The sequence below is a fragment of the Nelumbo nucifera genome, chromosome 5 (genome assembly GCF_055504915.1).
Source record: "Nelumbo nucifera cultivar China Antique chromosome 5, China Antique-T2T, whole genome shotgun sequence".
Taxonomy (NCBI): domain Eukaryota; kingdom Viridiplantae; phylum Streptophyta; class Magnoliopsida; order Proteales; family Nelumbonaceae; genus Nelumbo; species Nelumbo nucifera.
This window is the reverse complement of record NC_142653.1, coordinates 81,445,259-81,469,377: the sequence shown is the minus strand read 5'-3', so window position 1 is coordinate 81,469,377 and position 24,119 is coordinate 81,445,259. Positions and strand designations below refer to the sequence as shown.

Here is a 24,119-nt window from a genome sequence, read left to right as displayed (position 1 = left end):
TTCTTAGGCATTGAGGTGACGAGGCCCAAGAGGGGAATATTTTTGTACCAGAGGAATTATACTCTTGATCTTCTAGAGGAAACATGGAAACTAGGTGCCAAACCTGTGGACACTCCAATTGATCTCAATCATCAACTTAATGAGAAGGGTGGAGATCTCTTGGAAGATCGATGTATGTTTTTGTAGATTAGTTGGCAGGCTAATCTACTTGTCTCTGATGGGACCAAATATTGCTTATGCATTGGGGGTAATAAGTCAATATATGCATGCCCTCAAGTTCCGAATCTTGAAGCAGTTGAAAGAATTCTAAGATACTTGAAAGCTTCACCTGGGAGAAGCCTCTTATTCTCTGATCATGGTAACCTACAACTTGAGGCTTACACAAATGCAAATTGCACAGGGCCAATTGATGATCACAGGTCTACATCAGGTTATTGTACTCTGTTTGGAGGTAATTTAATTAAAAACAAAATGCAGTAGCCCGGTCTTGTGGAGAAGCTGAATTTCGCTCGATTTCCAATGGGATATTAGAGCTGTTTTGGGTGAAAAGGTTTCTACAAGAACTTGATATAGAATCCAATGAGCAAATGAAGTTGTATTGTGATAACAAAGCAGCTATAAACATTGCTCATAACCCTATGCAACATGACCGAATTAAACATGTGGAAGTTGATAAGCATTTCATAAGGGAGAAGATTGACATGAATGAGATTTGCTTTCCATATGTTAGGACTGAAGATCAACCTGTTGATGTTTTGACAAAAGATTTAGTAAAAAGTAAATTGGCACTATATTGGACAAGTTGAACATGATTGATATCTATGCTCCACTTGTTGGGGAGTGTAGTAATACTTACTGCTTTAAGTATTTATTGTAATGGGGGTAGTATGTAATTTTATCATTTTTTAAACAATTATATAAAACCAAATGGGCGAGTCGGAACAAGTGACTCAACACTATTCAACTCATCTCCCTGTTCTCTTCTTTCTTCTTCCTCTCTTGTTCTCCACTCTCTCTTCTCTATTTTCCTCTTATTTTTCAGTTTCACCACAGGTGGCAAAAGAACTTGGACATACACTTGTTTTCAGACAAGGAAATAAAGTGCAGAGAAGGAAAGAGATCCATGAGAGGAGAGCCAACCTAGACATCCTCCCAAAACCTAACTTAGTCCCTTCAACATACACCATACTTGATAAAACTGAGAAAGTGAAGGATGATACCATGGAGATGCCAAATTAGCCTGATATGATATACCTGCATTTCAACCAATAACCAACCTACCGTGTATGCTGGCAACCACCTCATGCCATAGCCTCTCCCTCTCAAACAGCCATCTCCATAGCCATTTCCCTAGCAAAGCAATATTCATCTTACTATATTGCCAATACCCAATTCACCCTCCTGTTTACTCCTACACACCATCTCCCATCTGACTAGATCATCTTTCTTCCCTTCCCACGGCTCCTACAAGAAATACCTCGTGACTTTTATCTATCTTTTTGCTTCCTTTTGTGAAATTTTAAACACTAAGAGATAGTAAATCGGCAAATACTATCAGCAAACTTACAAATATAGGTTTTACCAAAGTAATTATACCTCCCAATGAAATGCAATTCCTCTTCCACACTCTAATCTCTTCATGCACCTCTCTAAGACTAGGTTCCAAAATCTACTCTCTTTGTAGTTTGCTCCTAAAGGGAGGCCCAAGTATATCAAAGGCCAATTGGTGATAGAACACTTAGGAGAGGCCACTAGAGTCTAATTCACTGTCTTCCAAATTAATCCCTGCAATGCAACTTTTATCAAAATTGATTTTCAAGTTTAAAACAAATTTGAGCTTATTCACCAACTCTTTTAGATTCCCTACCAATCTATGGTCTCCCCCTTCATAAAAAAATTATTATATCAGCTGAAAATTGAAGGTGAGTAGCTAAGACATTAATCTTTCCCTCCCTATCAGCCTTGGAAATAAGACTACTAAAAACATCAGCTATTAGGGTAAAGAGAAAAGGTGAAAGGAGATCCCATTGCCTTAAATCTTTGCTTTCTGAAAGAATTTTTTACCGCCCCATTAACTAAAATAGAATAGTGGTGAGATTTTAAGAAACCAACCCAATTTCACCATTTCTCCCCAAATCCATAAATTTTCATAAATATCAGCAAGGAAGTTCCAAGAAGTCATAGGGTTTTTGTATATTCAGCTTGCACACAAATCCTTTATACTTTGCCCTCCTCAACTCCTCCACACATCCATTACCAATGAGAATTTTACCAGTTTAATCTTCAAGGAAAGAACCTTGGCTATTATTTTGTGGATACTTGTCACTTAATGGGCCTAATAGTTGTACTCATCTCTCTAGTTCTTAACCTCATCTCTCCACCTTTTAGGCCTGCAAACCCTATCTCAACACATTAAATGAAGCTTTGTACTCTTCCAATCACCATTCCAAAGAAATCTACTGAATATTTTCAATTTGATCAACCACTGAAACTATAATTTCCAAAACATATCAGTAATAAATAATAAACAGGAATTCCAGAAAGAGCACTCCTAAAAAAGAGTGGTCACCTCACCAAAAAGATAACTACCTACATTTCCACCGCACTAATGTTTTTTCAAGTGTCTCCAAGACAGGATGGCAAGTGGAAGATGCCAAAGCTTTAGCCTCTATAGGAATGCCTAAATATGTAAAAGGAAAATTGCCAAGCTAGCATCCCAGCTTCCATGCATTGTTCCAAAAAATCAGCTTCAATATTAATACTCTACCAATGCACTAGACTATCCATAGGCTGAACACTCCTCCCACTACTCACTATTCATCCTGATCTCCTTTCTTCTCTCTCACAAAGCAATGCAGCATTAAAATCATCTTAGAACCAAGTGTTTCTCCATCTAGCCTTACTGTGTTCAATTTGCATAGAAGCCTGGTCACTAAGAGAAATAATTTGGCCATAAACAACAGAAAGGATCAATTCAACATTGTCATCAAACAATTTAGAAAGTACAAAGATACCATGAATTCCACATTGCCAATCCAGCCTTCCAGGATTCCAAAAAAATAACTTATTCAAATGATCAAAAACATGAAAAACTAGTTCACCTGCAACTGCAAGGCCATCAGAAGGATGCTCAACTCAACCAACCAGGTCAGGGTCCCATAACCAGTCAAAAAGCAGTACTAATATTATGATGTCATAGCTTCACATGTTATTAGCTGAAGAAAAATCAAAGTATCAAACAATGGGTTTCTCTCAATTAACTCCAAATGCCAGTCATACGTTAGTATATCAAACAATTAGTTTCTCTCAATTTCCACATTTAACAAGAGGGAGGAAATTTCCAATATAATATAATAGGAGAAAGAGCATCAAGTGATGGGTCTCTCTCAATTTCCTCCACATGATGGGTCATATAGTTCTACATAATTAGTTACAATTATGTGATGGGTTGTTCTTAATTTCCTTTTTTTTATTTTTGCTCTCAATTTCTACAGTTAACAAAGGGAACAAGATTTACATATTATATACAGAGATCAAAATAATAAATGATTGGTTTCTCTCAATTCCATATTTGGCAACAGGAAATAAGATTACTTACTATTGTAGTAACAAAAAGGCTTGTAACGAGTGTCTCTCAATTTCCACAGGATCATGCATTTTCACATGACCATCTGTGCATAACAGGTTTACAGGTTATACATAGAAAAAGAAAAGAAAAGAAAGAAACCCAAATGTTGGTTCTTAAGAGCTTGTATACTGGAGGATACCCAAGTAATGTGATCAAACGAAACGAAGATAATAGTGAAGTGATTAGCATAGTGCTAGCAAAGCGAAAGAGGTGGATTTGGATTTTAGAGAAAGTGAATACCGCAGAAGAGTGACCGGCAGCTCCAAGGGTGCAATCAACAAAGGAACGTAGAGTTGAAGCAGCAAAAACCTCCAAGACCTCACCCAGCATAACGGGGGTGTGGGCCCCAGAAATGCCGTAGTGCTCCACAAGCTCCATATCGAACTCCCTATCCGAACGGGTCCTTCTCTTCACCACTGCTTCCGCAGAAGCAGACCTCGAAGTCTGTTCTAGCCTTCCATTCTTTTTCTTCTTCTCCTTCTTCTCAGTGCTTTTGTTACTGCAAAACACACTAACTTTACAGTGAGCAAGGCCCCGGGAAAAGAGATTTGGAGTGTATTTCAATTTCGCTGATGATGGTTGTGGGGTTAACGAGCAACGGGAACGGCATAATGAGACAAGAAGGAGACTTGTTGCCACCGCCATGCCAATTTATGGATCCCTTTGTTCAATAGTACAAGATAAGACGAACACAACGGTCCAAAGGACGAGTTCTCCGGCGTAGGCACATGGCCGCCGGTGGATTGGCTGGATCTCTGAACTAGAATGTGTTTTTTTAGGAGAAAGAAGAAAACAGGCGCATCAAAGATCTTATCACAGTTCCACTGATTTTTATTTGGAGGCAAAGCGGGATACACGACTCATTTACAAAATTACAACCCGTCCCGACCTATGAGCTATGACCCGTTTATAAAACTTCAGAAGCCTGCAGGAATTGGGACGGTTCTTTTTTTTGTTGTAAACTTACTTTATTGTTTCTAGGGTAAAATACAAAAACCACCTCTGAATTTTCTTACAATTATAAAAACCTTTCCTATGATTTCATTTTAATAAATATCTTTCCTAAACTTTTGAGAAAATCAATAAATATCTCCTTTTTGTTATCTTTTTTGATGAAAAACATAAAATTGAGGCACTATTTTTTTAAATACCCATTTTACCCTTTACAAAATTACTGAAGTAATCCCGTTTTAAGTGGACAAACATCCTTTAAATACACGTTTCCCACGCAATCACACTTTCAGTCTTTTAGTTCTCTCCATTCACACCACGAAGACCTCTTGGTTTGGGTCCTCTCTCTCTCCTCTGGGTTTGGGATTTTATACATTATTTGCTTATGGATTGAATTGAGATGGGTGATGACGAGCTCTCTCTCTCTCTGACACAACAAAGAGTATTGACTCATCGCTATCTTCTATAGTGAGGAAGGAAAAAAAAAAAACATCTTTTTCCCTGTGATTCAATGAAAAAGAACCAAATAAAAAGATGAAAAGGAAAATTGCAGAGGAAAAAAATCTTGTTTTTTCTAGTCTTTTTCCATATCTCTATTCCCTAACAACCAACCCAGTGTGAAAACAACCAGCAACTGACCCTGTTCTCCCAGGTTATAAAATCGTAGATCCTATAGTACAATCACTTTAGTACAAACTACAAACTAAGTTGAGATTTTTCAAGTTTAGAACAGTAGAAGTTTGAACTTTGAAGTTTCTCCCATCTCACAGTCACAGTATATCCATTCCTACAACACCATGGGCATTCCTGTTGTTTTTCTCTTTTTTTTAAATACCTAACTACTAGTATATAATCAGGATGAAATTGAATTCATTTTCTTATTTTTGATAATTAAAATATTAATTATGGGTTGTTGTGACATGAGCTTACTTGAAAACCAGAAGAGTTGGAAAACTCAACTATAACTAAAAACACATTTTCTTGGGTGTTGTTTTCAATGTCAGTCTTCAAAGTCTACATGCAGCCATGCAGATGCAGTGTTATTTCTCCTCGAAATTAAAATTGAACCTTGATAATTTTCTCTTTGACCCTCAAACAAGTTGACTTTAATTTTTCTGTTTTCGTTTCAGCCTCAATCGTAAGAAGAGTCTAATAACTGTTAAGGGGTCCATGGCTATAATAAACACATTATAGGAAACTCAATATATATATATATATATATGTATATATATTACTGTATTTGCTCAACATTAGGCCTCTGTCACGCTACGTGATAGGGCAGAACTTCTAGAGAGAAGGGTTGAATCAAAAGAAGCAAAGCAATGTCATTAGTTGGGATGGATTGTGAGAAAGAAATCGAAAGGATGAAATAGCTGAAATTGTTTTTTTGTCCTCACATGACAAATGGTGTCTGTAATAGCCTCCCATCTATTATTTGCACTGAACCAAACAGACGCAGATGACTTCTTTGCTCCTCTCAAAGACACCTTCGAGAGGGGTTTTCAGTTGCAAAACACAGGCAGATGACTTTGGGAGAGAGAACAGACAGTAGAGGAATCGTTTTGTGCTGTGCCGCGTTTTAATTGGACCGATATATAGAGTCATGAACATATGATAATATAGCATTGTAGGTTGTGAACGGGTGCGGTTTACACTCTGACAATTAATCAAGGGTAATTTTGTAACTTTAACGATTTTCTGTTTCGGAAGGTAACGGAAATGAGGTATTTATCGAATTCCTCAAAAGTTTAAGAGAGGTATTTATTAAAATGAAACTATAAGGGAGATTTTTGTGATTGTCAAAAACTTTAGAAAAGGTTTTTGTATGTTACCCTTATTTCTAAAACGGGTCCGTCTATGATATCAAAGCCATATCGTATAGCAACCATATCCAAAAAAAAACTAAACAGATGTTTTTAACCTATCCGTTAGTAGCCAAACTTCTCCTCTCTGAATCTACAATGCCTTCGATCAAAAATTCTGGTTAATCATCTCTCACTCTCCACACGTATATTTTTCTTTTTCTTTTTATTCAGTGGCAGTTATTTCCTCTCCCTTCTCATATTTTCTACCACCGGTTGTTGATTCCGTCAATTACTACCGGCAATTTGATTTCATCTCCTTATTTCTTGTAGATATTTTTTTTCTGAACGCAATAAGCTCACCAAAGTCTTCGATTACTGTCGCACGCCCCCATTGGCTTGCTTTGGTTTTCTTGCCATAAGGTAAGTACCTTGGCTACTTTTGATTTAAATATAGTTGTTATTTTGGTTCGTATATATAGCCATAGGTGACTCAAATTGTATTTTTGTATTTGTGTGTTGGATCATGCATGTTTGTGAACAATTCACTTCTTCCTAGCTCAATTTTGTCATTGGAAAATGGATTTAGAAGAATTGATTGATCCTGTTTAGTTTATGCATGGCTCCAAGACTGATATGCATCAATCATCAATACCCATAAGGTTGAATCAGTGTCCCTTCAATAGATTCATCCATTGGTTTACATAAAAGCTTTCTTTCTATTACCAAGCAATGATGTTACCAAGTGCCTCAACCAATTTTCATTTGCTTCATGTTCGTCTTCTTGAAATTGGTAATTGCAACCTTGAAAATGAGTAGATTGGTGCTCAATGTAAACTACAAAATACTAGTAGAGTCAAGCTAGTTGCAAGGGGTCATTGCATGGTTAGAGGTGTAAAACGGTCCGCCCGTGGGCGGTCTATACAAAGTGCAGGTTGTGCCAAGCCGTGCCGCCCTCCTTTGGGATAACTTGGGGGGTCGGCCCAGCTGGCCCATGGCCAAGCCTTGGGCCAGGTCAGTTGGGCCAAAACTATTTATTTAAAAAATTTGATAAAAACTTAAAATTTTAATTTTATATTAATTTTGATGTATACAATTGCTTATATATACAATAATTAAATAAATTAGTATAACAAAACTTAAAAAATTATTTATTTATTTATTTAATATATTATATACTATATATTATTATATAATTATAATTTATATAATATTATATAAATATATAAAATATATATAAATAATATATATGGGTAGTGTTGGGCCGTGCTAGCCTGGCTGCGGGTTGGGCCATGCCATCACGCAGGGCGCGGGTGGCACGGCCCGCTCGGTCATGTCGTGCCAGCCCAGCCCATGGACCTAAAACCCCATGCCCAACATGGCCCGCATGATCATGCCGGGCCTAGCATGGCCCGCAAACCATCGTGCCAGGCCTGTCCAAATTCATGCTGAGCCATGGGTGGCACAGCCCGATTTACACCTCTATGCCTGGTGTGGTGGTAAAGTCCCAAGTTGACAATCTTGAGAACATAGGCTTTGTCTGAGAGCAAACACTACAAAAAAAATGCCAAAAATGAATCTAGTCCACCCCTCCTAAGATCCCAAATAGCTCAAACATACATTGGGTAATGGCCTCGTTTGGCCTTTATAGTTAGACTAGTTGCTATGTGAAACAATTGCATAATTTAAGTACTTCAAATGCTTGCAAAAAATTGTTGATCTATAGAAAAATAATATTCATGAATCAATTAAAATTTTAGATTCTTCACAAAAAACAAAAAACCAAAGTTTTAGATTCAAGTCTCAGCCTCTAATAATCAATACAAAACACAATGAAACTAATGAGGACGGATTTGGCCCTCCAATGACATTATGACACCTAGCACCTCATGACAACCAGGTAGCTCGACACTAAGCAGCTCGCCATCATGCAGCCTGGCGCCTTACAAACAGCTCGCCATCATGCTGCCTGGCACCTTACAGACAGCTCACCATCATGCAGCCTGGCACCTTACAGGCAGTTCGCTTCTTAGTCAAACCGACCACTGCATGACAACCCCGAGGACCTCACCACCATACCCCGGATTTTACGGGATTGACTTGTAATGGCTATATTAGCTCACCCACTCCCCGATTTAGGCGGAAATGGACAACCTTACTAGTTGGTGGCTTTATCCCCACCTAACACGAAAAGCAGGTCCCATCACAACGGGAATCCAGGAACTGCTCCACCAAATCTACGAGGACTCCAGTATATAAAGGCCTCACCCCCTAGGGGTGAAAGGAGGAAAATGAAGGGTGATCTCTACTCTTTAGCTCTCCCATTCTCTAATATCATTTTCAGCTCACTATTAAGTGCTAACTTAGACATCAGAGTGTCCCCGCCGAGTAAGCCACCTCGGGTTCTCTGATTTAGTTCTTGCAAACAACCAGTTCCCACCGTCTATAAAGATGGGCCGATCATCTCCTACAGGAAGAATGGGTTCCTCAGTTCCCGCTGTCTACAAAGATGATTCGATCATCTCCTACAGGGAGAATGGGTTCCTCAGTTCCCACCGTCTACAAAGATGAGCAGATCATCTCTTGTAGGGAGTAGCCGGGTTGCACTACACTAGGGAGCTTCACTTCAGCCTCTGAGTCATCGGCCACCTAGGAGTAGACGGGATGACGAGGTACTTAGCCAAAAAAAATGATACGTAACCAGAAATGGTTACGTCAATTGGTGTTGTCTGTGGGAAATCGCTACTAAAAGCCCTTGTTTCTATTTCCAAAATCTCAAGCTCAAAATCAAATCCATGGCTTCCTCCAGCAACGCTAGACAAAACAACGAAGCGAACATCTCCGGGTGGCAACCCCAGTTCCCGTCCGCCTGCATAGGTCAGATCACCATATTGCTTATTGCGGCTAGGGTCCCAGCGCTGACGATGCCCCAAGCGACTGCACAAGTGAACGCGCCACTCCCTCCTGTAGTCAGCGAGACATTCACTGAACCCTCTATGGTTCTGTGGGAAACGCTACAAAAAACTAAGTTCTCATCCTACAAAAAGCTAAGTCCTCATCTCCCAGAAAGCTAAGTCCTCAATTTTTAGAAACTAAAGCTCTCGCTTTATAATTTTCATTTTTTATGAACTCAAAGACTATGCAGGAAGCTAACAACTAAGCAGTTCTACCAACTTTACTTTCAAATAGACCTGTTCATGGGTCGGGTGGCCCTGTTAGACAGTTTTGTATGCCTTTAGCTTCAATCAGAATGATGTACTTTATGAGTTTATTGTAAATGAATAAAAGTGCATATTTGATTCATGTTCCCTTGGTATGTTTCTGTGTAATACCCTTAAACTGGACACTTATTGAGACTTGTGTTAGTTTAGAATGTTCACAACCAGTGGGTCGGTCTGGGGAGACCTATCCTGACAAGGCTGACACTGTGGTGCCACCAAGTCGGTTGGGGTGGCTTGTCTCAACTGCCAGGGTGAGACCCTAGGCACATACAGTGTAGGATTAATTGAATCTATGAACTGGACCAGATTTCTAGTATTGCCCTGAACCTTGGAGACTGATGGGCAAAACCGAAAAGTTACACCCGACCCCTAGACTCGATTATGATACTGTACTAGGTGTCGGATTGGGCTGTCTTTGATGTACCATTCAGTGAGATCCTTAGCGGGGGTCAAAACCTGGGTATGCTGGAACAATCTGAGAATTCATCTAAGTGGGTGATCATAGTGATAGGATCAACCCCTTTGTCGGACAAAGGTAATGATCGGGGATGCACTCTCACTGATGGAAACCAAGACTGCCGGCAGCCGATTTCAACCATTGAGATTTGTTTTGCAAAGTATATTTTATATGAGATATAAAAATATATATATATTATGGTTTCTAAAATGTTTGCAAGAAGGTTTTAATTCCCGGGATCCATAGAAGTAGAGAGTGCAACACTGTTCCTTGCAGCCAAGGGAGAGGTCCTCTCTTGTCGGGCAGTGTATGATCATTATGGGCTGAGAGGTTATGTGTAAGACCATTGAGGATAATACCTGATGGGCTAATCTTGCATCTGCCCACAGCCCTGGGTGTTACAAGGTGGCTTGGCCCAGGGACCACTTAGGGTAAGTGTTGGGCCCATAGAGCCCATTTGATGGGTTTCAGGGGGTGCACTGTCCATAACAGTGTATTCGGCCAGGCCTTGTAACAAAGGCTGGGCCGAACCCATGTGGCTGATGTGTAGATCAATGCTTGGGTCCCATGCCATACAAGGAAGCCCAACTGGGCAGCAGTTAGGAAGGTTAAGTGAGCACATAAGCTTAATGGGCCTAAAGCCCATTTCGAACTGGGCTATTTAATTAGTTAATTATGGGGCGAATTCTGAGATGGATTAGTAGAGAGGATAGGGTTTTGACCCTATCCACTCAGAGAGTCCAGATCTGAATGTGATTCAGATCTAGAAACCTCCTAATGATATTAGGAGAAAGCTAATCTAATCTGCAAATAAGATAAGGGTTTATCCTTATCACCTAAAGAGAGGGCTGATGCAAATATGATTTGGATAAGCAGCTCCTAATTGGATTAGGAGCTGATCTTTTAGGTTAACAAAAGAAGGAGGGGGCAGCAGCCTTTAGGTTAACAAAAGAAGGAGGGGGCGGCAGCCTTTAGAAGACACACAATCAGATTTTCTTCAGTGCTGAAATCACAAGAAGAGAGAATTCTGCACCCTGCGAATACTCTCTTGCCGCCTTCCTGTTCTTGCCGCCCTATTTGCCAATTCAATCTCCAGTTGTGGGAGAAGTCAAGATTTGATCTTGACATCAGTTTTTTGAGAAAGAATTGAAAGGAAGTTGTGCTCACGTGCCATCCTGCTGATTCTTGCGAAGGACAGAGTTCTTGGAGAAAAACACTACTGATTCTGCTCCATCCTGCACTGCGACATCTTCAGTGGGAGCAGTCTTTGGATCCTTCCTTGGGCGTGAACACCTTTGTTGGGAGATACTATTTCTCCGTATCAGGTATAATCCTCTCCTACTCCTTTTGGTTCAGATCTGGTTCAGTTCATGGTTCAAGAATGATCCTTGAAAATATGATTTTCTAAAATAGGGAATGCGATTCCCAGTTGAAGGGAGAGAAAAATTTTTGAAATTTCCCCCCTTATTCCGCAATCTTTGGGCGTCCATACGATGGATCTCTCATCCCCTCAGGCCCGACGGGCCGGCCCAGCCCGACCCGACCCCCGGACGGGCTTGAACAGGCTTTTTGGCCCGCGGGCTTAACCTCGGGCCAAAAAGTTCGGCTCGCATAAAATTCGAGCCGGGCTCAGGCTTTGCCAAAATATCCCGGCCCAAGCTCGGCTCTGCCCGACCTATAGTTAAACCTAAGTAAACTTGCCCCAACCTATAGTTAAACCTAAGTAAAAACCCTATGTGATGTCCATTTGAATAAATTTTTTGATTTGAGAAGGTTGTTGATTCACTTGTAGGCCCATTGTTCATTTAAATAGGGGAAAAAACATCTGAATTAAAATAGATAATGTCTATTTGAATAGGAAAAAATTGAATTTCTTTTATTAGGTCGGGCTTCGGGCTCGGGCTCGGCTCGGGCTAGAGCTTCGGGCTTTTTATCAGGGCCGGGCTCAGGCCCAAGTTGTAGGCCCGTTGGTCGGGCCGGGCTCGGGCTCGGACCTAACATTTTTCTGTTAATAAAGAGTCAAAGCCCAGCCCAAGCCCGGCCCGGCCCGGCCCATGAACAGGTCTACTTTCAAATAAGATAAAACCTCATCAGTCCTCTTTGCGAAGTCCCCTCTACAAAGATGAGCTCTTCATGGCTTCCGCGGGAGTTGGCAGCCAACAGATTACATGGGCGCCCTTGCTGGTCGAGCCTTCCAAGGCTCCCGTACGAGCTGGCAACCTAAAGTTAGTAGTGCTGCCCCCGAAGGTTGAGCTCCTAGTAGCTTCTAATAGGAGTGGGTGACCGACATCACGAAGCTAATGCAGTGCAATCATAGCTTCAAGGCGCCTACCCGGCGGCCTGGCGACCTGCGCCGACCTGGCGGTTGGCCCAGGCGCGAACTGATGAATTGATAAAAAGAGTTCCTCATCGCATAAGACCCAGTCGCCTCTTCAGCATGGGCAAAGTTTAGGAGTGGACTATGAGTCGCTCCCAAAGCCTAAGGACCACAACACTAGATAAGACCCCAATCGCCTCTTCGGCATGGGCAAAGTTCAAGAGTGGACTATGAGTCGCTCCCAAAGCCTAAGGGCTACAATATTGCTTAAGACCCAGTCGCCTCTTCAGCATGGGCAAAGTCAAGGAGAGTGGATTACGAGTCGCTCCCAGAGCCTAAGGGTTAAAGAACCGAATTGGTAGAGACCTTGGCACCTAGGCAACTCGTCACCTCACAGGCAGCTTGGCACTTGGTCAGCCTGACACCTCACAAGCAGATTGGCACCTTGTCAGCTCAGCTCCTCACAGGCAGCTTGGCACCAGGTCAGCTCGACACCTCACAAGCAGCTCGGCACCTGGTCAGCCTGGCACCTTAGAGGCAGCTCGGCACCTGGTCAACCCGACACCTCACAGGCAACTCGGTACTTCACAAGTCCTAGTCGCCTTTTCGGCATGGGTGAGCTAAGTCCTAGTCGCCTCTTCGGCATGGGCACCTAAGTCCTAGTCACCTCTTCGGCATGGGCAACCTAAGTCCTAGTCGCCTCTTCGGCATGGGCGAGCTAAGTCCCATTCACCTCTCCGGCATGGGCACCTAAGTCCCACTCGCCTCTTCGGCATGGGCACCTAAGTCCTAATCGCCTCTTCGGCATGGGCACCTAAGTCTCAATCGCCTCTTTGGCATGGGCAAACTAAGTCCCAGTCGCCTCTTCAGCATGGGCACCTAAGTCCCAATCCCCTCTTTGGCATGGGCGAGCTAGTCCTAGTCGCCTCCTCGGCATGGGCACTTAAGATCCAGTCGCCTCCTCGGAATGGGCACTTAAGATCCAGTCGCTTTTTCGACATGGGTGAGCTAGTCTTAGTCGCCTCCTCAGCATGGGCACTTAAGGTCCAATCGCCTCTTCCGCATGGGCACCTAAGTCCAATCGCCTCTTTGGCATGGGCAAGCTAAGTCCCAGTCACCTCTTCGACATGGGCACCTAAGTCCCAGTCGCCTCTTCGGCATGGGCAAGCTAAGTCTCAGTCGCCTCTTCGGCATGGACAATTAAGACCCACTCGCCTCTTCGGCATGGGTGAGATAGTCCCAATCGCCTCCTTGGCATGGGAACTTAAGACACAATCACCTCTTCGGCATGGACAAAATTAACAAAAGTGGACTATAAGTTGCCCCTAGAGCCTAAGGGCTACATTACCAAACTGGCAGAGATCTCGGCACCTTACGGGCAACTCGCTTCCAAGCAGCTTCCAGAGCCTAAGTAACTGAATTAGCGATACGAGCTCATCAAACTCCGGGCCAAAAGGAGAAATCTACTCCCTTCACCGAATTACTTTCAGCTCGGGAGTGGGGGGCAAATGATGAGGGTGGATTTGTCCCTGCAATGACATTATGACATAGGGCACCTCATGACAACCAGGCAGCTCGCCACATGCAGCTCGCCACTTGTAGCTCACCACTAGGCAGCTCGCCATCATGCAGCCTGGCACCTTACAGACAGCTTGCCATCATGTAGCTTGGCACCTTACAGGCAGCTCGCTTCTTAGTCAAACCGACCACCGCATGACAACCCCGAGGACCTCACCACCATACCCCACATTTTACGGGATTGACTTGTAACGGCTATATTAGCTCATCCACTCCCTGATTTAGGCGGAAATGGGCAACCTTACCGGTTGGTGGCTTTATCCCCACCTAACACGAAAGCAGGTCCCATCACAGCGGGAATCCAGGAACTGCTCCACCAAACCCACGAGGACTCCAATATATAAAGGCCTCACCCCCCAGCGGCGAAAGGAGGAAAATGAAGGGTGATCTCTGCTTTCTATCTCTCCCATTCTCTAATATCATTTTTAGCTGACTATTAAGTGCTGACTTAGCCATCGGAGTGTCCCCGCCGGGTAAGGCACCCCGGGTTCTCTAATTCAGTTCTTGCAGGCAACCAGTTCCCGCCGTCTACAAAGATGAGCCGATCATCTCCTGTAGAAAGAATGGGTTCCTTAGTTCCCGCCGTCTATAAAGATGAGCGATCATCTCCTGCAGGGAGAATGGGTTCCTCAGTTCCTGCCATCTACAAAGATGAGCAAATCATCTCTTGCAGGGATTAGTCGGGTTGCATTACACTAGGGATCTCCACTTCAGCCTCTGAGTCATCGGCCACCTGGGAGCAGACGGGATAACGAGGTACTTAGCCAAAAAAAAATGATACGTGACCAGAAACAATTACATCAGAAACCATCTAATGAAGGAGAAAGGAAAGAACTAATCCAATAATTCACCAATGTGATTAGAGTTCAAATTATGCTTTGCAACAAATTGTAGTAGTAATAAGAGTACACTATTTGAATAACCTAAACAAATTGTCTAGGTGAATAAAGTAGTATTTGATGCGGCACGTTTCGGGCACTCTTAGCTGGCTGGGGACTGGCTCCTTGTTGGCAACGGACGACACCAGACAAGATGGAAAAGAAGGATTCTTGGGGGTTTACCCGGTGGGAATACTCCGATGCTTAAGTCAGAACACAGGGAAAAGAGAAAAGAAGAGTGTGAAAGCTAAGAGTGTAGGTCACGCTTTATCACTATGCTCGAGAGATTAGCTCGCGAGAAAAGATGTACTCTGTTAGAGTATGAGAGTGCGAAAGTATTCAAAAGTCTGAAGATCCTTTTCCCTTCTACCTTAAGGGCTTTTATAGGGGCGTTCTTGTCAGATCGGGCGTAACCGCCACTGGGCCCCTACCACAGTCATTACCTGCCAGGGCTGCGTAGGTGGCCGTTGCGGCGTACCCCTTGCTCGGATGGGTGACACGTCTCCAAAGGGTAGGCTTGCCTCCACCTGCTGAGAGACGTGGGCGCAGACTGTTGAAAGGACAGGGACTGCACCGTCAATCAAGGGACGTGACGATGTCTGATCGGTACGGTCTATCAGATAGAAGCTTCCTGAGAAACGCCCGCGCTACTCACTTGCGAGCTATTTTGTAGCAAGCTTAGGAATACTTCAGGGTTACCCTTCTAATGACTTATCTTCTTAGGGGCTTGAGCAAGCTGGTTTCCCTAGTTCGCGAGCTAAGTTAGCCTTGGAATATCCCCTTCGGGGTAGCTCGGGGAACCCGGAGCTTGTGTTGTAGCGAGCTCCTTCTTCAGCGAGCTACGATATAGCGAGCTACTTTATAGGCCTGTTACTTAGCTGTTACCAGGCTATGATGCTGAGTTGTTGCTCGCGTTGAGTCAGGTCCACGTGTCATCATTTCGTAGGTCGGGCCAAATCATCCTCCATCAATTGCCCCCACTCCTTGGGCCGAAAACATTGCCTTAGCGCAAGGAATTCACGAAGTATGATGAACTGATTTGACCAAAATTCAAACTTGATTGACTACTCACATTAAATGCGTTTGCGGGAATCAGGAGATTTTTTGACTTTTTGAATTTTGAAAACGTGTTGTAGTGGCTCTTAACTCCGGATGTTGTGCAGCCGTCATTACCTCAATCGTGGGAGACGTGCAGCCAATCGCTTTTCCATTTTTAGAAGGCGAGCGGTCAGTACACCTGTGAACCATCGGATCTGCCTTAATCTGGGCCGTTGAATCGGAGGCGTGGAGGCTATAAATAGAAGGGCCCTCTAGGTCTCATTTTCCCTCACGCCATCTTGCTGTCTTTGGATTTTAAGGTCGCGCATCTGTCAAGTTCCTTTCGGTGAGTCTTGATTACTATCAATCATGTCTGGGTATCCGTACTACACTCGTCATCGGGGCGGTAACCAGGATAATGATGCTCCCTCGAGCTCAGGGGGAGCTTGGGAACAGGCCTGGGGGCCCGGGAGACCTCCGGTGACGGAGCCTCTACTTCCCGGGGAAGGGAGCCCGATACTTTCGGTCCTTCCTCCATGACAGAGGGGAGACTTAGGTCTCTAATTAGCTATTTCCACCTTACCAGGGACCTCATCTACTGTCTTCCCACCAGTAACTTTCCATGGAAGTATGGTTCCAATGAGATAGTCATCTACCAGGAGCAGCTCGAGGCTGGCCTGCGTCTCCCCCTGCACTCCTTGATAGTGGAGGTGCTAAACCACTTTAACGTCACCATCGATCAACATCATCCCAACGCCATTCGGAACATGGTTGGGACTATATCCTTGTATTGTAAATACTATATTCCCTTGAATCTCGACATTTTTTCTACCATCCTTTGTATAAAGAATGCCACTCCCAGGGCTCCACCAGAGAGGCGTTTCTACTACTTCTCTCCCCGTCGTGGCTATAAGCTCTTATACGAGCTTCCGAATAAAATTCCTGCCTGGAAGCGGGATTATTTTTTGGTTCGTAACCCTGAGGGGTGGCCCTTCCCTACTTCTTGGAGGGGCGCCATCCATGACTCCAAGGTCGAGCTGGACCCCAACACTCAAAAAATGATGTTGTCCTGGGCATCAGTTGGCTTCCCCTATTTGGATTACTTGACCGAGGAGAAGCTCGTGCAGGCTGGCCTGAGCCCGGGTAGGTTGCCTCTTTAGGTCGCGTAGTACCTTATCACAATGTTGTATATACGCGTACTTCGTTTTCACCGAACTGACATTTTATGTTTTCTTCTTGGCAGCCATCATGTCAGGTGTTGATTCGCGTCGCCTTCTGTCAAGCAACCAGAGGCGCAAAGTAAAGAGGTCGTGCCCCGACTAGACTCCCCCCTCCGGGGGTACTGAGTTCGGGTCTGCCGAGCCGGGTTTCACCTCTCTGCCGCCCGAAGTCCCGCCGCCTCCATCTGAAGGGGGTGCCAGCGGGGCCAGCCTCGAGGAGGGCGAGCTCCCGACGCAAGAGATACCCCCTCTGGGTTCCTCTCGGTCATTTCCCTATCCGTGGCTCCCAGTGGGGAAGTGGGAGGGCGTAAACGACTTCGTCGTGGCTCACAAGAGGAGCCGGAGAGTGATCTGCAACGAGGAGGTCACTAAGTGGGAGGCGATGGAGCCTAGGGATCTTGCCGCGCTTGCTGCTTCTCACTGTATGGTGGTAAGTGGTCCTTCCATCTTCCTTTGCCCTCATTTCCTTTTTGTTGTCTTTTGACTCATGTCTCTTGTTGGCAGGTAAACACTGCCATACACGCCATGGCCCTTCAAATGCACGTCCATTCCTACGATGCTCATATCCAGAAGGTCAACCTTCAGAAGCTCCAGGGCGAGCTCGGCCAGACTCGGGGCGAGCTCCTTCACACTCGCAAGGGGAGAGAGTCCCAAGAGTTGCTCATCCGAGACCAGAGGGCGTAGATCACTAGGCTCTCTGAAAAGAGCGCACGTTACAGGGAGGAGTCATCAAGGGTGTCAGTGGAGAGGGAGCTCCTTGGCCAACAGGTTCGGGATTTGGAGTCTACTCTATTGGATCAAACTCAGAACTTTGACAATATGGTGGAGGCCGAGCGAGAGAAGGCGGTCTGGGACTTCAAAGATTCCCAGGAATATCATGACCTCCAGGTAGAATATGGCTCGAGTTCGTACCGCTCTGGGTTTAAGCTTTGTCGATGGTTGGTCCGAAAGAAATTCTCTAGGCTCCACCTTGACGGCATCACCATGAAAGGTCTGTCTCCCGAGACGGCGGACCAGGCGGAGGAAGAGGAGCCTGACTCTTCGGAGGACAAGGATGAGGAGGCGGATCCTTGAGGCTTTGGCGGCATTTTTCTGGACTTTTGGTGGCTCCCGGGTGCCATAAACCCGGTCTTGAAAAGATCGTTTGTTGGGCGGTTGTGCCCTTTCACTCTGTCAGAATTTCCCGAGCTGTTTTAGCTCAGCTATAGCTTTATCATTTGCTATTTTTCTTTCTTTTCTTCTCTTTTTTTTTTAAATGGTAATGAAATTTCTTCTTTTTCCTTCCAAGTATGATGTGGTCTCTTTATTTTTTCCAAGGCAATTTCAACACCCGAGCTATTAGAGATACATACCCGAAGTAAGACTTCTCGATAGTCGCTATCTCAAACTGTCCCTTAATCATATGGTGCATGAAGAAGTGATTACCATGTGTGCCCAAACCATACACTTGTCGGTTATTCCTTAGTTCAACCAATGCACTGAGACGAGCTATGTTTCGTGGGGTTTAAACCCAAGCTGTTTACGCCTCTGATATTTCATACTTTGCCTTCATCACTGAAGTGGCTAAGTCTTTCTTGATGCCAAAGTCTTAGTTAGCTTGGTGTTTTAGCCCATAAGCTGGGAGGGGTGACTTATAGTCTGCCCTTGAAGCTTGCCCATGCTATGGAGACGACTGGGTCTTATTGCGCCGAGGTCACGTTAGCTCGGCATTTCGGCCCTTAGGCTCTGGGAGTGACTCATGGTCTACTCAGTTGTTATAGGTAATATCGTCTTAAGTTGACAATATTCCCTGCCTGAGGTACTTGTTTCCTTTCGAGGGTCTCGAGCTCGTATGTTCCCTCCCCGAGCACTCGTTTCACTCGATAAGGTCCTTCCCAATTAGACCCGAGCTTGCCAACGCCAGGCTCAGGTACAATAACTTTACGGAGGACCATGTCACCGACGCGGAGGTTCCGCTTCTTAACCCTGGCGTTATAGTACCGAGCTACTCTTTGCTGGTAAGTTGCGTCTTGATGTACGCAAGGTCCCTTACTTCGTCAAGTAGATCGAGGTTGATACGTAGCTCATCTTCATTTGTCTTGTCATTGTATTTTTTAGTCGCAGCGTATGTACTTCGATCTCTACCGGGATAACTACTTTGGTGCCGTAGGTGAGGTTGAAGGGAGTATCTCCTGTGGTAGTTTTCTCCGTGGTTCGGTAAGCCCATAGAACACTGGGTAGCTCGTCTGCCCACAATCCTTTAGATCGGTCCAAATGTGCCTTCAGTCAATGGAGGATGGCTCTGTTCGTGACCTCTGCTTGACCATTTGCTTGATGGTGTGCAACCGAGGTAAAATTATGTCGTATCCCCATATCTTGGCACCAGTTCTGGAATTTGATGTCCTCGAACTGCTTGCCATTGTCAGAAATTAGTACCCGAGGTAACCCTAAATGACACAATGTTCTTCCAAAAGAAGTTTGGGACGTTTCGGGCAATGATTGTTACAAGAGGGTCAGCTTCTACCCACTTGGTGAAGTAATCCACTACTACTACTAAGAATTTCCTCTGGCCTGTCGCTGGCGGGAACGGTCCAAGTATGTCGATGCCCCATTGTGCGAAAGGCCATGGGCTGGTGAGATACTTGAGGTCGGCAGCGGGTTGATGGTGGATATTGGCATGCTTCTGGCATTTGTCACATTTTCTAACGAGCTCAATGGCGTCTGCTTTCATTGTTGCCCAATAGTACCCCTGTCGTAGTGCTTTTTGGTCGAGGGCCCTGCCTCCCAAGTGTCCACCGCACAGACCCTCATGAGTGTCGCGGAGTGCGAGCTTGGCTTCGGTAGGTCGCAAGCAGCGCAGGTAGGGGAGCATATAGGATCTTCAGTACAGTCGTCCGTCTATCATGACGTATTTGGCCGCCTCACACTCTACCCTTCTGGCGGCATTGTGGTCCATGGGGAGGGTCTCGTGTAGCAGGAAGCTCGCGAGCGGATCAATCCAGCTTGGCTATGCTTGAAAGACGGGAGCGACCTCTCCTGCCCCCCCGAAAATGCTAGGCCGAGGCAGGTCCTCTATGTACATGGTCCTCATGGTGATGTCGCTGGCACTGGCTAACCGGGACAGAGCGTCGGCCTCAGCGTTCTCCGACCTCAGGATTTGTCTGATGAAGAGTGACTGGAAGTTGAGCAGAGCCACTCTTACTTTGGCTAAGTAGGCAATCATGGTCGGTTCACTTGCTTCGTAATATCCTGTGACTTGGTTGACTACGAGCTGGGAATCGCTGCAGATGATGATATGCTTGGCTCTTACTTCTCTAGCTAAAGCTAGCCCTGCTATCAATGCTTCGTACTCTTATTCATTGTTGGACGCTGCGAACTCGAAGCGTAGTGCGTACTCTAGTTTTGTGCCACTCGGGCCGTGCAGAACTATTCCGACTCTGTAACCCTACTGGTTCGAGGAGCCATCTACGTGAAGGATCTAGGGCTCCTCATCCTAGTTCGTGCTTGGCCTAACTAGGAGAGATGCTACACTGGCTACCTCATGAGGCTCGAACTCAGTTGGCCTGGGAGCTTCGGGCTTGCCCGAACTGGGGGCCTCGTGCTCGACCGGCCTGGGGACTTCGGAGCTGAAAGTGCACTCTGCAATGAAATCTACTAAGGTTTGGGCCTTAATAGTAGTTTGCGGCTTGTATTGGAGGTCGTACTCGCTGAGCTCAATGGCCCACTTCGTCAGTTGACCAGAGACCTCGGGCTTAAGTAAGACTTGCCTCAAAGGTTTGTTGGTGAGGGCAATAATAGTATGAGCTTGAAAGTACGAGCGGAGCTTTCGAGCTATGATGACCAGTGCGTAGGCTAGCTTCTCTACCTCTGGATATCTTGTCTCTGCTCCCTGCAACACTTTACTAACGTAGTAGATGGGTCGTTGCACCTGATCTACTTCCTTTATCAGTACCGAGCTGACCACTTCTTCACTTGCCAAGAGGTACAACTCTAAAACATTGCCCTCTTCGGGCCAAGTTAAGATGGGTATAATAGCGAGGTATTTCTTGAGCTCGTCAAACGCTAGCTGGCAATCTTGGGTCCACTCGAACCCTTTGCTTTTAATTGCCTTAAAGAAAGGCAGACAGCGGTCCGCTGACTTGGACATAAAGCGGCTCAGGGCGGCTATGCGGCCATTCAACCTCTAAACCTCCTTCAACTTCTGGGATGGTCTCATATCTACGATAGCCTTAACTTTATCCGGGTTGGCCTCAATGTCGTGCTGGTCAACGATGTACCCTAAGAATTTACCCGAGGTAACACCAAAGACACACTTGTTTGGATTTAACTTCATGCTATATCGTCACAGAATTTGAAAGATAGAATGTAAGTCTTGTATTAATTCATGTGAGAATTGGGTTTTGACAACCATGTCGTCTACATAACACTCTATTTTTCTGCCGATTAATGGCTCAAATAATTTATTTACAAGCCTTTGAAAGGTTGGCCCAACATTTTTCAATCCGAAGGGCATAACCTTGTAACAATATAGACCGAACTCTGTGATGAAGGCAGTCTTTTCTTCGTCCGCTGGGTCCATCCTGATCTGGTTATAGCCCAAATAGGCATATAGAAAACTCAGCAACTCGTGCCCCGATGTTGCATCCACTAAGCGGTTGATTCTTGGGAGGGAGAAGTAATCTTTTGGGCAGGCCCGGTTCAGGTCGGTGTAGTTGACGCACATGCACCACTTGCCGTTAGCCTTCTTTACTAGAACAGGGTTGGCTACCCAGCTCAGGTAATGGACTTCTCTTATGAAGTCGGCTGCGTGGAGCTTCCCGACGTCCTCGTCGACTACTTTCCATCACTCTGGGGCTAGGTTGCGTTTCTTTTGTCTAACGGACCTAACTACAGGATCATTATTGAGTTTGTGAGTTATGAGATTAGGGTCTATGCCGGGCATCTCTTCCACGGACCATGCAAAAACATCTAAATTTTGAAGTAAGAAACTTACTAGTTCGGATCGCAGGGGCTCCTAGACTGAAACTCTGATCTGAAGTGTTCGAGCTGGGTTTTCCGCTGAACCTGGAATAGCAACTGTTTCTTCTGTAGGTGCAGCTCATTCTTCACCTGGCTCCATAGGTCACTCTAGTTCGAGTTGTCGGCCACCTTGGTCTTTCCCTTGAGGGCGGCAACATAGCACTTGCGAGACTCAAGCTGGTCGCCCCGCGCTACCCCCACTCCGAAGTCTGTAGGGAACTTCATTGCCAAATAATAAGTGGAAACCACCGCCCGTAGGGCATGGGTGATCGACCGGCCTATTATGGCATTGTACGGGGAGGGGGTTGCGACCACTAAGAAGTCATGGTTGAGCCTTACTACGCTAAGCCATGTGCCGACTTCCACAGGTACTGTTATTTTCCCCAGGGAACTGACTTCTTCTCCGCTGAAGGCTACCAGGGGAGTATTCGTGGGCCTCAAGTCACTTCCCTGCAGCTGAAGTTGGTCGAACGCGACTTTGAAGAGGATATCTACCGAGCTACCCGAGTCTACGAGGATGTGTTTGACCTCGAAATCATTGATCCTTACTTTTATCACGAGTGCGTCATCGTGGGGGTAGTGGACCCCACGCGCATCGTCCTCTGTGAAGAAGATCGGTTCCTCTATCTTCGGCCATTTTGGAGGATTCTGTTCTTCTCAGGCAGCTTCATGAACTGATGTTCGGGCTAACGCCGAGGTACAACCCACAACAATCGAGCCTCCAACTATCATGTGGATGGTGCCCCGAACTGGCCTCTCTTTCGGGGGCTGCCTCTGTGACTGCTCTGCCGGCCTGTTGCTGGACTCGTGAACATCCTTACTATGCTCCCCTTGCCGAGCTGCTTTATTATTATTATTATTATTATTATTATTATTTTGTACAAAATTCCTTAGATATCCACGACGAATGAGTTCCTCAATCTCGTCGCTGAGATTCTTACAGTTTTCGGTACTATGACCGTGGTCTCTGTTAAAGCTACAATATAAATTTTTATTCCTTTCATTAGGATTCCCCCTCAGGCGGGGTGGCCACTTCACGTATGGGGCTTCCTTGATTGCCATTAGGATTTTGGCCCGCTTAGCATTCAGTGGGGTGTAGTTAGTTCGGTCCGCTACAGGGGCTCGGAATGGCTGACTCAGCTTTGCCCCTCGAGCTATGTCCTTCTTCTTTCGGCTGTCTCCTTGGCTGGAAGGTTCCCCTTCTCTCTTTCTCTTTTTGGGTGCGCTTTCGCCCTTCTGGTTGATTTCCTCTTCTGTGGCTATGAACCTGTCTGCTAGCTTGAGGAATTCAGTTTTGGTTGCCGGCTGGTTGACAACCATGTGTCACTTGAATTCCTTGTGCGTCACGCCCTTCTTGGCTACTGCAAGGCGCACTACGGGGTCTAGGCGCGGTATCTGCATGCATGCATCATTGAACTGCTTGATTTAGCCCCGGATGGACTCTCCCTCTCTTTGGACTATACTGAAAAGGCTTTCCTCAGTTCGCAAACATTGCTTGTTGGTGACGAAGTGGGACGTGAAGGCTTGTGCGAACTGTGCCCAGCTTCTTATCGATCCGGGTGCAAGGTTCTGTTACCACATGCGGGCCGCTCCTCTGAAAGTGGTGGAGAAGGCTACGCACATGCAAGACTCACTGGCCCTTGCCAGGTGCATCTACGACTAGAAAGCGTCTACATGATCATTCGGGTCGAACAACCCGTCATACTTATCGAGGGGGGGGGGAGCTTGAAGTCCTTGGGCATTGGAATGGCCAGGAGCTCGGGAGACAGGGGGGATGGAACAGAGAGGAGGGGAGCTTTTACTTCGCTCGAGCTTACCTCTTCCCTGCCTCTGAGTTTGGGCAGGCTGTGGGTGGCAGTTCGGCGAGCTCGACGGCGGCACCTTTGCTTCTTGGTGGGCTCCGCGTTGGTGCTGCTCACCTCCGTATTGTCAAGGATAGCTTGCGCAGGAAGTAACTCGGGCTGTTGGTGATGGCTACGGACAGAGGGGTTCTGCTTAGAGTCCGCAGCCAGGATCTTGAACCGGTTCTCC

General features: G+C 45.5%; 1 protein-coding gene across 2 annotated transcripts in view; it reads right to left on the bottom strand.

The window, feature by feature from the left end:
• LOC104593820 (mraW methylase family protein) overlaps positions 1–4,524 on the bottom strand; it is a 59,717-nt gene extending 55,193 nt beyond the window's left edge. For both annotated transcript variants that reach the window (XM_010253838.3, XM_010253839.3), the window contains exon 1: positions 3,869–4,524. In XM_010253838.3, coding sequence (XP_010252140.1) covers positions 3,869–4,273 — 405 coding nt within the window. In that variant the 5' untranslated portion in view covers positions 4,274–4,524. The remainder of the gene's footprint in view (positions 1–3,868) is intronic.
• Between the last annotated feature and the right edge of the window lie 19,595 nt (positions 4,525–24,119).